General features: G+C 30.8%; 2 protein-coding genes across 2 annotated transcripts; one reads left to right on the top strand and one right to left on the bottom strand.

Annotated features, from left to right (window-relative positions):
- Positions 1-60: 60 nt before the first annotated feature.
- Positions 61-3,160, bottom strand: LOC105175492 (uncharacterized). The gene is made up of 3 exons (XM_011097941.3): positions 1,081-3,160; positions 785-875; positions 61-446 (listed from the first exon to the last, which is right to left on the bottom strand). The coding sequence occupies exons 1-3, from the start codon at positions 3,046-3,048 to the stop codon at positions 256-258; spliced, it is 2,250 nt and encodes a 749-aa protein (XP_011096243.1). The 5' UTR covers positions 3,049-3,160; the 3' UTR covers positions 61-255.
- A 1,378-nt stretch (positions 3,161-4,538) lies between these two features.
- LOC148784911 (uncharacterized) lies at positions 4,539-6,901 on the top strand. Its single transcript, XM_088876702.1, has 3 exons — positions 4,539-4,633; positions 4,826-4,957; positions 6,645-6,901. The coding sequence occupies exons 1-3, from the start codon at positions 4,558-4,560 to the stop codon at positions 6,836-6,838; spliced, it is 402 nt and encodes a 133-aa protein (XP_088732828.1). The 5' UTR covers positions 4,539-4,557; the 3' UTR covers positions 6,839-6,901.
- The last annotated feature ends 9,725 nt before the right edge of the window (positions 6,902-16,626 follow it).

The following is a 16,626-nucleotide window of genomic DNA, read 5'->3' as shown; positions in this document are numbered from 1 at the left end:
TATGGCAACATGCTTCCAATAGAAGGCTGAGCCTCACGGACTTACTGCAATAGAAACCTCTAGATGTGGATGTGGGCATTATTACTCAAAAAGTTTCTATAACAATATACTCAAATTAATGTTACCTCTTCGTTCTTCGATTTAAAATGGTTTGAACAAAGAGCAGAAGGCAACCAAAGGAAAAAGAGAGAATTGTGTTGGTGCAAAACTGTGACGGGGACCATAATTATTGATCTGATATTTTACTTCATATGCCTAAATGTACCAATATTCCAACTCAGATATACAGGAAGACAAGGCGTCTTGAAGCTGTGGATTTCCCGAGTCCATGTGAAGTGCGTCTTCGTATAATTGTCTGGCTTGCTGCAATAACTTGATCTTCTCTCTGCTATGCCTTGGTCTTAGTCGAGATCTGTGCTGCAATGTTGCACCCCATCTGAAAAGAGCTGCAACATACCAATTTCCACCACATCAGCATATACCCGATCAATCAAAATGAAAGTCTTGTATCTTCACTCTAGGATATAGAGTATTTTTAATGTAACTGTAATAACTGCCATTGCTCATTTTCAGCTGACTTGGACATTTTCTTAATGAGAGAAGCAGCAACAAAAATTTAAGGGGTTGGGTGTTTGATGTGTTGCATTATCTTTTTGTAGATAGGAGATGATATTGCAGTCTCCTTTGAACACAAGTGAATGATGTGTTGACTATCGTTTCGATAGGAGAAAACGGACCCTTAGTTAGCACGCAAGCAAACGTGGATAAGGCAGGTCTAACATACCATCAGGTGCATAAACGTTGCTCTTTGACATCATGGCATCAAATTTGTCTATGGCAGCCAAGAAAACCTTATCGGCATCACGAGCAGCACTCTGTGATATGGACGAAAGATCAAATAGAATTCTGAGTGAAACACTAAAAAGAATATTTAGAGAAAACTTCAAATGATATCTTCTGTCAGGTGGTATGGTGGAGGTAATATATCCATGCGTTTTAAGGGTATGCCGGGGAGATGATATGTGCTAAGGAACCTGAATGCGAACAAGAAAAGCTAGTCATATCCAAGAAAATACTCACAGGTCCGATATCTGCTATCAACTGTGCACGAAAAGAAAGGGCAAGGCCCCAATTATACAAGGCTCTCATATCATTCCCATCAATTGACAAGGCCAGTTTGTACTTTCTTCCTGCCTTAATGAGCAGCTCTTCACATTCTTCACAAGCATTCACAAGGGCTGCTGTAAGCTTGTCTTTATTAGCAAACTGATCATCAGACCTATTGAGTGATTTCCCCCACTCGTCATCCAACAATGGATTTGATCTTGCTAGTAGTGATCTCAATTCTCGACTCATTCTCAGTTTTAGTTCTCCGTGAAGAAGATACGTGTTTCCCAACTGGCCCACGGCCAATAAACTCATAGGCCTCATGTCTATTGCTTTCGAGAGTAATATTGCAGATTTATGTAGTGCATGCTCTGCACGACCATCATCAACTTGCTGTAACAAACAGCCCTTTGCTTCTTTCAAAAGATTATTAGCTTCTGCAACATACCTATTGAACTCCAAATCATCACCAAGTATTGAAGACGCAGAAGAATCAGATATTTGCTCATCTGTGGACTCTTGATTAGCAAAAGGATGTCTCTTTCTTTGACTGAACGTCCCTTTTTTATAAGAATATCTCTGAGACTCTCTTTGGTCCTCTTCTGTGTTCTCAAGGTGCAAATAATTTCTGTTCAGGGTTTCACGTTTCTGCTGTCGACCAAAAGAGGCTGCAGTCTTTATATGATTCATACTGATGCTAACATCCACAGAATTGTACGTGTTGTTCTGAGATGTTTCACTTTCATCCTGATAATCTTTCAAATATACTCGGTGGTTGTCGATGAATCTTGATGTCCTATTCCGGTAACTATAGATTGTCCGATCAGAAACTGTTTCAGCAGTATCATTTTCCTCAACTACATTCCTTATCTCATTATCAAAAGCTAAGTTTCCCATTCCAGCCCCATCAACAAAATCTTCAGCTCTATTTCGAGCTCTGGAAGTGCTATCAAAAGGAATTTCCAACATACTTGCACTCTTATTTTCCAAATTGCCATCCGGTGCAGATGTCAGATTTCTTTGTTTAAGGGGATTAATTAAGATGTTTTCTAGTTTATTATCATTTACCTGTACATCCATCATTTCCATCTTACCAGAGTCTCTCGTTTTAGCAGATTGTGAACCATCAAACTTCCCTCCAAACAGACCACCAAAATATTGAGAGACATTCAACCCAATTTCACCCGATTTCTTTCTTCGCCTTCCAGACTCATGAATCGAACCTCCCTCCTTTTCTTGTTTACCACCTAATACACTCTGTATACAACTTTCTACAAAATCTATAGCATTTCGGGAAAATATATCGGCAGATTCCATAACATCAACATAGCTTTCTAGATCACTCACGGTAACTTGATTGCACTCAATGCTTCTCCTAATACCATTCCTTATTTTAAGAACCTTGGCATTGTACCCCTTCAAATTATCCCCCAAATACCTGAAGTTCTCAATGGAACCTCTACAACTGTCGTCTATGAACTTTTTTCTACTCCCATTTAATCTCAATTCTTTCAAGTGGCCCCCTTTGACCAACCCAACCGAAAATCCAAGAGCAAATACAATAGCACAAGCTGGAAATACAACAATCGAGGAAACCTTAACTCGAGAAACTGCCAAAGCGCAAACAAATCCAAACAGATACACAAATACATACTTCTTATCACCAATTCCAAGAGAATTCAGAAAATTATCAAACTGATTTGACTGACCAGAATGGACTGAGTCACCGATGAGTTGAAAATCATCCCAGCCACCATAACCCAGTGATTGAGGAGATGCGGCAGAGTATAATCTTAGAGTCTTTAAACCATAACCACACTTTTTAGGGTGGATTCTGAAGAAATCATCACGGCTTTTATGTGTTTGTGAGAAGGAACAATTAGAAGAGAGGAGGTGGGGAGGAAATCGGAAAATGGGTTTCCTGTAAATTAGGGTTTGCATAATGGGACATGAGGAGATTACTTCAGCATCGATTGGAACTGAAAACCCCTCAAATACATTTGATCCTCTCCTGACTTATTATCGTTTGGCGATCAAAGTAGTTGAGAAAACTAACAGTGAAGAACCTGTTTTTGGTGAATATCATAATACACAAGGGTATTTTTGTCTTATTAATCCTGTACAAATAATTCAGGGTCTTGGCCCTAGACGAAGTGAATCAGTCCTTTTGGGCTTCAGTCTCAGGAGCAGCATCCTTATTGGGCCTTATTACGCCATCATGTTTTCTGGCCCAAATATTCTGTCACCGCATGAATACATAAATTACATTAGATAATTCAATATATATTTTTTTTTAAATCAAAGCGATATATTATTATTTTTTTAATAAATTAATAATGATCATTAGTATCAAATATTTATATTTAATAATAATCGATAACTATAACAATCAAAATAAAATAATATTTCAAACGTTGGTGGAATTCAAACTCATGATCTTAAAATCATGTGACCTCAAATTCATAAACTGAGCTCATGTATTCATAATCAACAATCTCTATTTCAATCAAATCTTTATCTTAGGTTCTAATTTTTCTTCCTTTTTAAGATAAGTGAATCGATAAACATTACATCACGAATTTAAATCATTAATAACCAATTTATCAATTATTGATATTAAATATTTATAATTAACAAATAACTACAACGCACACGCACCCGTGACCTTATAGTTACGGTGCCTTACTTTCACCTTAAAGAGCGCTAAGTTTATTTGAAGCTCTTATATCTTATAAAATATTTTAAATGTGTAAAAATATTTATTCTTATTTTAAAAGTATAACTTATAAAATGTTTGAATAATTAACATGACAAAGCTTATAAAAATATTATATTATTTGACATAATAAGCTCTCGATATTATAATAATAACCAAAAAAATCCATCAAAACTATTAGAATGTAAAATTATATAAGTAGATTACTTTGCTCCGAAGAGCGAGGGGGACCTCAAGGGTAAAAATATAATATTAACAAAATCATGAGTTTGATTTTGTTAAATAAATAAAAGTTGGGTGAAATAATTAAACCTTTTTTAGAAAAATTTACAAGATCCAACACATTTAATTTCAGAATCTTAAAAGCTATTAAAAAAGAAAATTGCCAAATAATAAACCAATTTAGTAATGAAAGACCCTACCCCTATTAGGCTCTCCCACAATATCTAATTTGGATCACACGTTATCTAATTTAGATATAAACAAAAATAAAATAAAACAAAATTCTTAGTGAAAAATATTTATAAGTGATTGCAACAATTAAACCACATATAATCAAACAGTAATTACAACAATAATTTGATAAGATGGTAACTCAAATTTCAAACCAACTGATTATTACCATAGAATACAAGTAACAACCAACATAATTGGTGGCACTGTATCTATAAATACGATAAACATTAGTGTCTGAATTAGTTCATTATTAACATTTTCTGGTTCTAAATTAGGCAATGGCTTCTAACTACAAATTAGCCAGTTTCGTTCTCTTCTCATTTACCCTTGCTGCCTTGCTACTTCCCCACCAATGTAAGTGCACAACTACCCACTATATATATCAATAACGTCTTAATCCAGTAGTTAATATTAAGGTTGAGATCTCATGAACACGTTTGAGGTATAAGTGCAGTAGTTAAATATATATGAAATATGTATTAAATTTTCATTTAATAATAATTAAATAGATAGACATATGTTTTTGTTTTAATTTTTGATGGACAGGTGTTGAGGAATTGAGTGAAAGGAAAAATGTGGAGAGAGGAGAAGTGGAAGTGGGCGAGAAATTTACTGTGTATGTGTGCAAGCACGAAACATGCACTGATGGGTCGGGTCATGACGTTGACTGCTGGTGTTGTAAGATTTTATCTAAATGTAGTGTTATTAAAGAAATCTGCGAGCGTTTCTGTCATGGATGATTATTATTTATATATATACATACACATATTTGCTTCTGCAATATTCACTAAATAATGTGGTTTTAAATGAAATTGAAGTGTCTCATTGCTTCATTACTTTGTGTCAATTGTAATTTCAGCTCATTTCAATTATTCTCAACCTCATTTTTCCAATTTTTAGTAAGCAAGAGAGAGAGTCCCAAAAGCCTCTAAGCTGAATGAGCGGCCCAAAATCAATTAAACTCTAGGGCTTGTCCCAAGTTAATATCGGGCCCCGCTAGGCAAGCCCAGCAAGGCTGCGTGTAGTGGCCGATGGTGGACACGTGTGCGGACCAGATGATGCCATTTCGTGCCCGTACGATAGCGTCAAAAACGATAAATAAGCGGATGGCCGATGGGTAATTTTTGTAATTCATTCCATCAAAATAACTAAATTATTTGAGTGATTAAGATCATAAAAAGAAAAAAAAGTAGCTAATATTTCGTAATTTAGATAAGTACACAACCAACCTAGTTAAATTCAAATCATTGATAACTCAGTACAATAATATTTTATGAAATTCAATCAAGAAATGAGTCGAGAATTCAACAATACTGATATAAAAATGAAAACTCACTTAAAAATATTGAAACTTGAAAATTGACCCAAGTCCTTAAAATTTCGAAAAAACCACCCTTAATTGAAAATATTAAAAAAAAAAATGAAAGAAAGAAAAGTAAGTTAAGATATTTATACTTTAGTGATGCTCATACCATTAGGATATAACTCAACTTTTTTTATTAAAAAGCTATATTTATATCTATATTATTATAAAGTGAAGAGGGGTTTGTAGACTTAAAAATGGTAATTTTGATACCATTATATCAAATTATTTTAATATAAAAAATATTCATCAACTTCCCAAAGTCATGTTAGCTACTCAATCAAGTTCATTTAGAAAAATAGTTCCATGTAATTTTGTCCCATTTTGTTTAGGCTTATTGATAATTGAAATTGAAATAACATATTAATATTTATTTTTCATGTAAATATGATTATCGTTATCAATATAACATATATCATATAAAGTATTAATTTAGATAGCCGCACAATTTGTCTGATCGAATTGAACTTATTGCTGACTCAGTCAAATGAATTAACAATTTGAGAATAAAAAGTAGTCTGATGAATAGGATCAGATATTATAGAAATTCGTAATTATTTAGTATCCTTAATAGGATTGGTATGTTTGGAAGAAAATCAACAATCGGATTAAGGTTGAATATTATTGACATTCTCAAAATAAAATTTTTGGCTTTTAGATAAGAAAAAACACTCATTTTTTTTTTATCTATAAATATATGAGAAAATTAAAAACATTAGTAATGAGTGTCAATTCATTACAAGTTTTATCTATGGCTTTTCATAACTCAGCCCAAATCATTCTCTTCTCACTCGCCCTCCTTGCTTTGTTAACTCCTCACCAATGTAAGTATAAACTTATAAACTAATCTTGATTTATTTTTATAAATATATATATATATATATTCAAATATTTCAAAAAATGATTTAATATATTCATAGTGTTGAAAATTTTCATTTAATAATAATTGAATATACAGACATACGTTTTTGGTTTAATTTAGGGTTTGGATTTGATGAACAGGCGTTGAGGAATTGAGTGAAAGGAAAAATGTGGGGAGAGCAGAAGTGGAAGAGGGCGAGAAAATTACTCTGTATGCGTGCAAGCGTGACAAGTGCACAATTGGTCCTGGTCGTGATGTTGACTGCTGGTGTTGTAAGATTTTATCTAAATGTAGTTTTACTGAGAAAATTTGTGAGGAATTCTGTCATGAATGATTATTAGTTATATCTCCACACACTCATATTTGCTTCTGCAATATGTAAATGTATTCACTAAATAATGTGGTTTTAAATTAAATTGAAGTCTCTCATTACTTCATTAGCATCTATTAATTGTAATTTCAGCAATAAATATTTTTTTATATTTTAAAATATAAAATAGATAATAATATGTAAAAAAATAAAAGAAGAAAAGGAAAAAATTGTGAAATATTAATAAATTTTCTATATTATATTTTTGAAACAAAAGAAAAAAGTGAAATATATAAACACATAATGAGAACAATTAATAGTTGGTTCATAAATTCTTTTTCTATATTATATTATACAATTTATAAGTCGTTCAATTCTTATTTTGAATTTATTTTATAAAATATTAATAAATTTTATTTATTTAATATAAAGTCATTAGAATCATTGCCGATAAAATAAAGCCTCCAAATAAGTCGTTTGAGTAAATAAAACCATAAAAAGATTAAAAGAATATCCCAAAAGCCGCCAAGCTGATGTGGGGTATAATGTAATGGGCTAGGCCTGTACCCTAAGATGAATGGGCCGTCCAAAACTCAAGGGGTTGTCCCAATGTAAAAATTGGGCCAGTCTAGGCAAGCCCAGGAAGGCCGCATGTAGTCGCGGATGGTTCACACGTGTATGGACCATATGAGGCCCGTCCATGAACGCACGATAGAGTTTATATGATTATACCCCTGTACTTTTTAAAATGAAACAAGTTACCTTATTCATTTTAAAAATCATAGGAGGGGTAAATTTGTTGTATTTTATAAAATATAGGAAGATAAATCGCTATTTATTTTTTCATAAGGGGGTAATTTGTTCATTTGCGATATCACAAGGGGGTTGCTTGTATTTTTCCCAACAAATCCTCTACATTTGTTAATAAATTTTATTTAATTTTATATGAAGTCATTTAAAAATGATTTTCCTAAATCATTGCTTCAATTTCTTGAACCAAAATCTACCCTCTAGATGGATTATTTTGAGTAAATTATAATAGAATACAAGTTATAATAATTAAAATCATTAGAAAAAAGGAATATATAGTAATTTGTAATTTTGGTAGCCAAACAATTGGTCTGTCAAATTCAACTCATTGGTGAGTCAGTCAAATTAATTAACAATTTGGGAATAAAATGTACTGTGATCAATAGGATCAAATATTATAGATTACAAGTCATTCGATTTCATAATTATTTAGTATGCATAATTGGGTAGTTATATTTGGAAGAAAATTTGTTGAATTTCATTGACATTCTCAAAATAAAATTTGTGGCTTCTAAATAAGAAAAAATACTCAAAATATTATCTATAAATATATGAGAAAATTAAACATTAGTAATTAGTGAAAATTCATTACAAGTTTTATCGATGGCTTCTCATAAATCACCCCAAATCATTATCTTCTCACTCATCCTCGTTGCTTTGTTATCTCCTCATGAATGTAAGTATAACTTATAAACTAATTTTGATTTTTTTTTAAAAGTAAAAATACGCTTTATTATATATATATATTCAAATATTAAAATTAAATGATTTAATATATTCATAATGCTGAAATTTTGTTTAAACAGGCTTGGAGAATTTGAGAGGGAGGAAAATCATGGGGGACGAGAAATTGGTGATGACAAGCGTGGGGCAAATAGGGAAGAAAATTATCATAGGCGGGTGAGACAAGCGGACCTGCCAGGAACATGCGGAGTGCTGGTGTTGTCTTCAACAGCAGTGTTATGCTACTAGATTAGACTGCGACAAGAACTGTCCTCACTAGGATAGTGTACAATTACGATTCCCCCCCTCTCTCTCTCTCTCTCTCACACACACACACACACACTTAAGTGTGTTTGATTTGCATTGGCATTTGACAATAAATTAAAAGTCTCTCGTTGATTATGATTTTGCTGTGTTAATTAACTTTTGAGCACTTACGTCGAAATATTTTGTATTCCTTATTACATTATTACATATGTGTCAAATGTAAGAAAAAAGAATAATTTTTAATATATAATTAGCAAGAATTATATAGGATTCGTGTGCATCTGCAAATGAATATAAAATAAAAGATCTTAAAATGGCATCAAGTAGGTTAATTATGTTGAAGATGATATAATTATCAAAATTTTGAGTTTTTAGTAAACATAATAATAATATATTACTTAACTTAAAAAAGTATTTAGTTTTTTTTTCATTTTTGAACGTTATAAAAAAATCTGAAGGGACTAAAGATGGTAATATCATTTTCAACTTACCAAAACATAAAAATTACTTTTTATGTATAGAAAATGCCTAATTTGATAATTTTACAAATTTAAAGAACTAAAACAAACTTGAATTGATAATTTTGTTCTCCAAAAAATGAAAATTTTACCATATTTTTGGAAAAAATGGTCAGAGAAACTAAATTAAGACAAAAACAAAAGTTTAGAAATGTTAAAATAAAAATTAATGAATATAAGGGGCTAAACTGAATTTAAATGCAAACTTAAAGGACCAACATACTATTTACCCTTCCAATCATTGATTATATAACTTTAGATTATTTTTAAATGTAACCTTAAAAGTGATTAGGGAAAAATTACGCTTCGCACATATTTTACCTACTTAATTGCATGACCATATTAACAAACACTTCACATAATTAATCGATTGGTAAAATCAACGACGTCTAGTTTAGTTGGCGAAGTTGAGGCCAAATCATAGGTTCGAGTCCCATCAACTCGTCTATTTTAAATAATAGTTGTTGATGTATAGTAATAATTATTATTGGTCAATTACACATATTTGATATTGATAATTAATGTATATTAATTACTATGATTGGAATTCATAAAATAATCGTCACTTATTAACTCAAAAAAAGAAAAAAGAAACGGTTGGGTAAAATTTGGCAAAAAAAATCATAGAACAATTTGAAAGCTTATATGGTATCCACTTAATTTCTCAAAAAATTGCAAGCAATATCTCTGTAATCAGTACTGAATAAAATAAATGGTCTGTCAATAAGGAAATTAGTAAAGTTCTTAGCCCAATTCTGGAGCTATAAATATATATATCAAACATCAGATCATGAAAATCATTACAAATACTTGTCCCGATTCTTGACAATGGCTTCACGTAATTTAGCCTGTTTCATTCTCTTTTCATTGATCCTGGCTACTTTGTTAGTCTCTTATGAATGTAAGAACATACCTGTCAACTCTATACATATAAATGAAACCTTGATTTTTGTCGAATACGTGTGTTTGCCGACTTTAATTGTCGTTGATTATTTTCATTTCCACAATAATTTCGACGTCTAAATGTTTTTTTCAAACAGGCTCTGATTCTTGGAGTGGAGGAAGAAAAACTTTGAAGGACGAAAAATGGGTGATGCGCGGCGACGTGAGAGGCGACAATAATAAAAATGTGGCGTGCTATAGGTCGACAAGTTGCATTGAAGGGCGACGGCAGTGCTGGTGTTGTCCCCATGTATTTTATAGCAAATGTTATGATACTAGGCTGTTCTGTAACACACATTGTACTTAGATTTCAAACTCAAATCTCCTTCTTCCAGAAATAAAATTTTGGCCACCAATATCTCTATAATCATTCCTCAATAAAACATTTGGTATTTTAACTTAAGGAAGTTATGTAGTAAAGTTCTTAGCATAATGCTGGAGCTATAAATATAACAAATATTAGGATAAGAATTCATTAATAAGATTAAATGGCAAGTATTTTAATGGAGGTTATTCAAAATAGAAAAGGATAAATTACGTTGATATCCCTTCTGATATTAGACTAAAATACACAAATACCGGTCTGCTTAATGGGATGGTCACTTCACTTAATTAATTGGGATGGTAAAATTTGGAAAAAAATCAGCCAACATTTTGGAGAGATTATAGAGTATCCACTTAAATCTCACAATTTTGACATCTTCATAATCATTACTCAATAATATATTATTGAAAATCTTAGCCCACCGCTGGGGCTGTAAATATAAATATAACAAACATTAGTATATGAAATCCACTACAAATAGAATTGTTGATTCTCGTAAAAAATGGGTTCCCATAACCTAGCATGTTTCATTCTCTTCTCAGTGATTCTGGCTGCTTTGTTTGTCCCTTATGAATGTAACTATACAATCCTGTATAATTAATCTCTCTCTCTCTCTCTCTCTCTATATATATATATATATATATATATGTGTGTGTGTGTAAAAATGAAAGTTTTATTATTTTTCTTGAAATATATGGATATTTATGCATGTTTATATGTGTATGTGTTGCGTATCTTTAATTTTTTGACAAGTCGTTGTGTAGGATCTGATTGTTGTAATATAGTCTCGTATAGGTGACTTTGATCAAACCACGTAAATTCTTTTGTGTTTTCTTTAATATTCTTGGAATCCGTTTAAACAGGCTCTGATTCTTGGAGTGGAGGAAGAAAACTTATGGGCGATGAAATATCGGGGATGCGCAGCGGTGATGCGAGAGGCCAAGGAGAAGCTACCGCCTGCTTTAAGTCGACGATGAGTTGCGGTCACCTGGGGCGGACGTGCTGGTGTTGTCAAATTTTTCAACGACGCAAATGCTATACTTTTAGATTAACATGTGATGAAAAGTGTGACAGTCAATTTCAAAAGTATTGATTGTGGTGTTTGGATAATTAATTATATAAATGTAAATTTTAATTTTTTAATTAATAAGAGAATATTTATAATTATGTCCCATCTCATGAAGGTAAATAGAAATTAATTATAAATTGATTTGAAATAATTTTGTTGGATTCGGACTTTTTTTTTTAAAGGAATTTATGGAAAAATAAAGCTAAATAATGTCTCATTTGGACATAGTTAGCTTGGTGAAGTTTGATAGAAAATTACCCAATATTTTGGACAGAAGATATTACATCAACTTAGCATTCGTTTGGTAAAGGGAAGTGAAACAGGGAGGAGGAAAAAAATAACAATTTTTTTAAAAATTGTTTGATATGATTGAAAAAGAAGTAAATTTTATATAATTTTACTTATTCGGTATGAGAAAAATAGATTGATAAGAAAATATTATTTTTTTATAATTTTATTGAATAACAATTCTCTTTAATTTGTATTAGTAAACAAAAAAATTAATATTATATTAAAATAATTATATACAAAAAATTTAAAAATCTTTTACTAAAAATATTTATCAAACAAGAACAAAAAAATTTTTTTATTAATAAAAATATTTATCATTGACTTCGATGCAATAATTTTTTATTTTTTTTATTCTTTTCTTTGACAAATTATGTACGTACAGTATTATCAGCGGAAATGAGAAAACAATTGGAAGATAATTATATATATATATAAGGTAATATAATAAAATAAAATATACACTTTTTTTTTTATCATATACTTTTCCTTTTCCGCTTAATTTTGTACAAAAACAAAATTAGCTAGACTCTGTAGGGGTTTTATATGTATCGAATTTTACTTCCCCTCCATCTTTTTCTTCAAACCACTTTTCACCCGAACCAACTCTTACATCTCAAAAATTGGCAAATAATATCTCTACTAGTTAGTGTGGCATAATTTATGCATGTACGAAATAATTAATTTAAATTATGCCTTTTGAATTTATAATTTCAGTAATTGATTATACAACTGTATATCATAGTTTAATTTCAAATTGGTTTTATATTATTTGGTTTTGGTATAATTTAATGGGTATAATAGACAAGTAGATTGATAAAAATAATTAAAACTACAAATGATAGGTTTTACCAAAAATATGGTTTCGATAGAATTTATGCCAAAGTAATTATTGAAAAATCTGGAAACATAGATTATATAGTTGGCATAATTAATTGGGCAGGCAAATTTGGTAAAAAAATCACTGAATATTTTGGATAGATTATATGGCATCCACTTAAATTTCACAATTTGCCAACCAATATTTGTACAATCATTACTCAATAAAACATTTGGAATCCAAATACAGAAATTAGGAAAGTTCTTAGGGCAATGGTGGAGCTATAAATATAACAAATATTAGCATTGCAAATACTTTTTCTTGATTATTGCCAATGGCTTCACATAACTTAGCCCATTTCATTCTCTTTTCATTCATCCTCACTGCTTTGTTGGTCCCCCACCAATGTAAGTATAGACCTATACTCTATACATTTATAAATAAAATCTTCTTTTTTCCTTTTTTTTGAACTAATTCTACCTGGCACACTATGTGTGTGAAAAAATATTTAAAAATTATAAATAATTAATATTTTTATTGATAAATTGGTTATCAATCGTGGGATACTGGCTTCAAAAATATCAAAGTGCCAAAAGTTGGTAAAGTTTGCGGGTACCTTAGTAAATTCATTAAAAGATATTGAAATTACTATTATAATAAAATTTTATTAAAGGGAAGAACTGAGTTAACGGGTAAATTGAATATCGAAATTCTCTTTTGTAATGGTATATATATATAGGAAAAAATGCAATTTACCCCCTTGTTATTTGAGAAATAAGTAAAAAAAACCTTTGTGAAAATAAAATACTAAATTACCCCCTGTGTTTTGGAATAAGGAACAAATTACCCCTCAATCTAAACCATAAATAGGGGGTAATTTACTTCTTTTTTTAAAACAAAAGAGGGTAATTTGCTAATTCTTTTTTTTATAGAGAGGTATTTGCTCATTTCACATATCACATGGGTTAAATTGCACTTAACCATATATATATATATGTATAAATTGAGTGTTTTTTTTTTTTAAATTTTGTGATAAATTGTAATATATAACCTGATTATTGTAAAATATCCTGTCCTCGTTGGCAGGCATAGATCTCATAAATGAAACGGCATAAATTTTTGTGTGTTTTATTTCTTGTTTAAATTTATTTGATTATGTTCCATTTCCACAATATTCCCACCTCCCCATCAATGTAAGTGCATAAATTTGAAATATACATACATACATACATATATATATATATATATATTAAAATCTTTCTTTAATAATGAAATAATTTTCTTTTTATTTGAACAGGCTTTGAGCATTTGATTGCACGTAAAAAAGTTATGGGAGGGGAATTAGTAAAAGTGGAAGAAGGCAAGAAATTGACTCTGTTTGTGTGCAAGCGGGACACATGCCTTGATTCAAAACGCCGTGAAGTCATGTGCTGGTGCTGTAAGATTATACGTAAATGTTGGTATTCTCCACAAAGTTGTGATAATAATTGTCATCCATAAATTGCAATATTCACTAAATAATGTGATTTCTCATTTCATGATTTATCCACACCTAAAAACATAGAACTTTCATCGATTCATATGGACTTTCTTTTTTACAAATCACACTTTTCAACTGCTTAAATGAATGTCATTTTATGTTTTATTTTTATTTTCAAATACTGATTACAGTTAAAGTTACGGGTTCGTGTTTCAAATGAATGTGCAGGTGTTAACGATTGACCATCACTTCAATATAAAATTTTATTAGCTCTCAATAATGTCTCATCTCATATGTTCTACCACGAGAAGACTAAGACTAGTTCTCAATCATATTGTCAAAACTCAAATACTTGTGGGAATGTAAGAATTATATTTAGAATCGATATAAAAATTTATCTCAACGTAAATTTTTTTCTTAATGTGCCGAATGAAGAAAGCCAATGACTATGAATAATTATAAAGATTTAACTGTTGTAAAAGATTAAATAATCTAGTAAATTTTTAACATTACTGTAAATGTAATTATAAATAGACTACTGAATATATAAAATATAATCATCAAATATTTATTAAACCCCATAAAATAATAATTAAATTATTGTAATAACGATATATAATTTAAACAAAATATTAAAAATAATTTGATAATTAAAAAAAATTAAAGCTTATTTCTGAGACGGCAACCTCAGCTGCTTGTTCGGATTATGGAAAGCAGCGCCGAGCAGGAGCAGATCATCTGCCGTGTATTATTTCCTTTTGATGATTCAACCTTTCCCGGGATCCTTCGGTGTGTTGTGCGTCCCGCTCCGCTTGAATGTAAATGTGTCATCTTCTTTGAATGTGTTGCACAAAGCATGTGTCATCTTAAAATTTGGAATTAAGGCTTTATGAACTTAATTCCAAACAAAAGGTTGAACCTTTGCGACAGAGCATCGTCATGATAGAAAGCTTTTGGACTTGAGTCATTTTGATGCATTGTGTGTAGTGACTTGTGTTGCGTGTTATATGTATTTAATGTTGTATAGAATGAATTATAATGTGATGGAAATCCTTTTTAATTGGCATAAATAGGTATAAGCCTATAAATTATAATTTGTTGGTTTGAACATTATGGGTTTTGATATTGATTAATTTCCTGACAGCCTGCAGTTAACCATATTGTTTTTGGAGCAATTTAGCCAATTTAAAATAAAAGAATAATCTTGTAGTTTCACATTGGATTAGTCCATCGAAGTGCACAAAGCCCAGATTTTGCAGACACTTACGCGTATTGATCCTAAACGCATTTAAAGTTTAAATTCGTTATCGACTTTTAATTTGGAATTCAATTATTAATCAATTTATTTTAGATTTAATTTATTCAAAAATTTTTAGACCAACAATTATATGAATGAAACAAAAAAATTGATTCCTGAGGAGACGAATAAACTGAAGAAAACTACAACAACATAGTTGGTTGGTTGTGAGAGGCAGGGGTCAGGTTATGGGCGTTGGCTGGTTTGGCGTCAGTAATGTGGTGATCCATGTAAGAATGCCCACAAATCTCACGTAGGCGGTATTTGTGGTGCAGATGATGTAGAACGCTCATGCAAAACAACTCAGACTCTTGTGGCAAACAACATGTCTACAATATCTTAAATCTTTAACAATTTGTTATTGGTATCGCAGTGGGATTAAAAATTCTAAAATATTTTAAATTTTACCATAGCTATGTTTGGGTTCAAAAGACATTGGACAAATAGACCAAATAGTATAAAAGATTACGTTTATACTCGAAACACAGATTTCATATACTTAATCGCATGGCCAGACGTGCACATCACATAATTAATTGGCTTGGTAAGAATTGGCAAAAGAAAATCACTGAATATTTTGGACAGATTACATTGTAACAATTTAGATGTCAAAACTTGGTGAGCAATTACTACTCAATAAAACATTTATTTTATAAATAAGGAAAGTAGTAAAGTTCTTAGCCCAATTCTGGAGCTATAAATATAAAACCAACTTTCATGAAATTCATTTTACAAATATTTTTCTTGATTCTTGTCAATGGCTTCGCACAATCTAGTATGTTCCATTCTTTTCTCATTCATCCTCACTCTCTTGTTAGTCCCTTATGAATGTAAGTATAAACTTACAAACTCTTTACATAGATAAATGAAATCTTTATTCTTTTTTAATATATGAATATTTATACATGTTGGGTATTTTTAATTTTGTGACAAGCCATATATATATATATATATATATTTCTTTTTGTGACAAGCCAACGTAAATTCTTTTTTGTTTAAAACTTATCTTATTTAAATTTCTTTGGTCATTTTCCATTTCCACAATGACATATGTGTTTATATATATATATATATATTTCTTTTTTTTTTAATTTTTTTTGGATTCTGTTCAAATAGGTTCTGGTTCTTGGAATGAAGGGAGAAAAATTATGAGAAATGAAAAATTGGTGATGCGCAGCGACGTGAGAGGCCCCAGAAAAAATGTGGCGTGCTATCGGTCCGACGGCTGCCTTAACCGACGGGTGTGCTGGTGTTGTCCCCATCTTTATTATAG

Source organism: Sesamum indicum, linkage group LG12 (genome assembly GCF_026168435.1).
Source record: "Sesamum indicum cultivar Baizhima isolate 11 linkage group LG12, ASM2616843v1, whole genome shotgun sequence".
Taxonomy (NCBI): Eukaryota; Viridiplantae; Streptophyta; class Magnoliopsida; order Lamiales; family Pedaliaceae; genus Sesamum; species Sesamum indicum.
The sequence above is the reverse complement of the archived record's forward strand: the minus strand, read 5'-3'. Positions and strand labels throughout refer to the sequence as shown.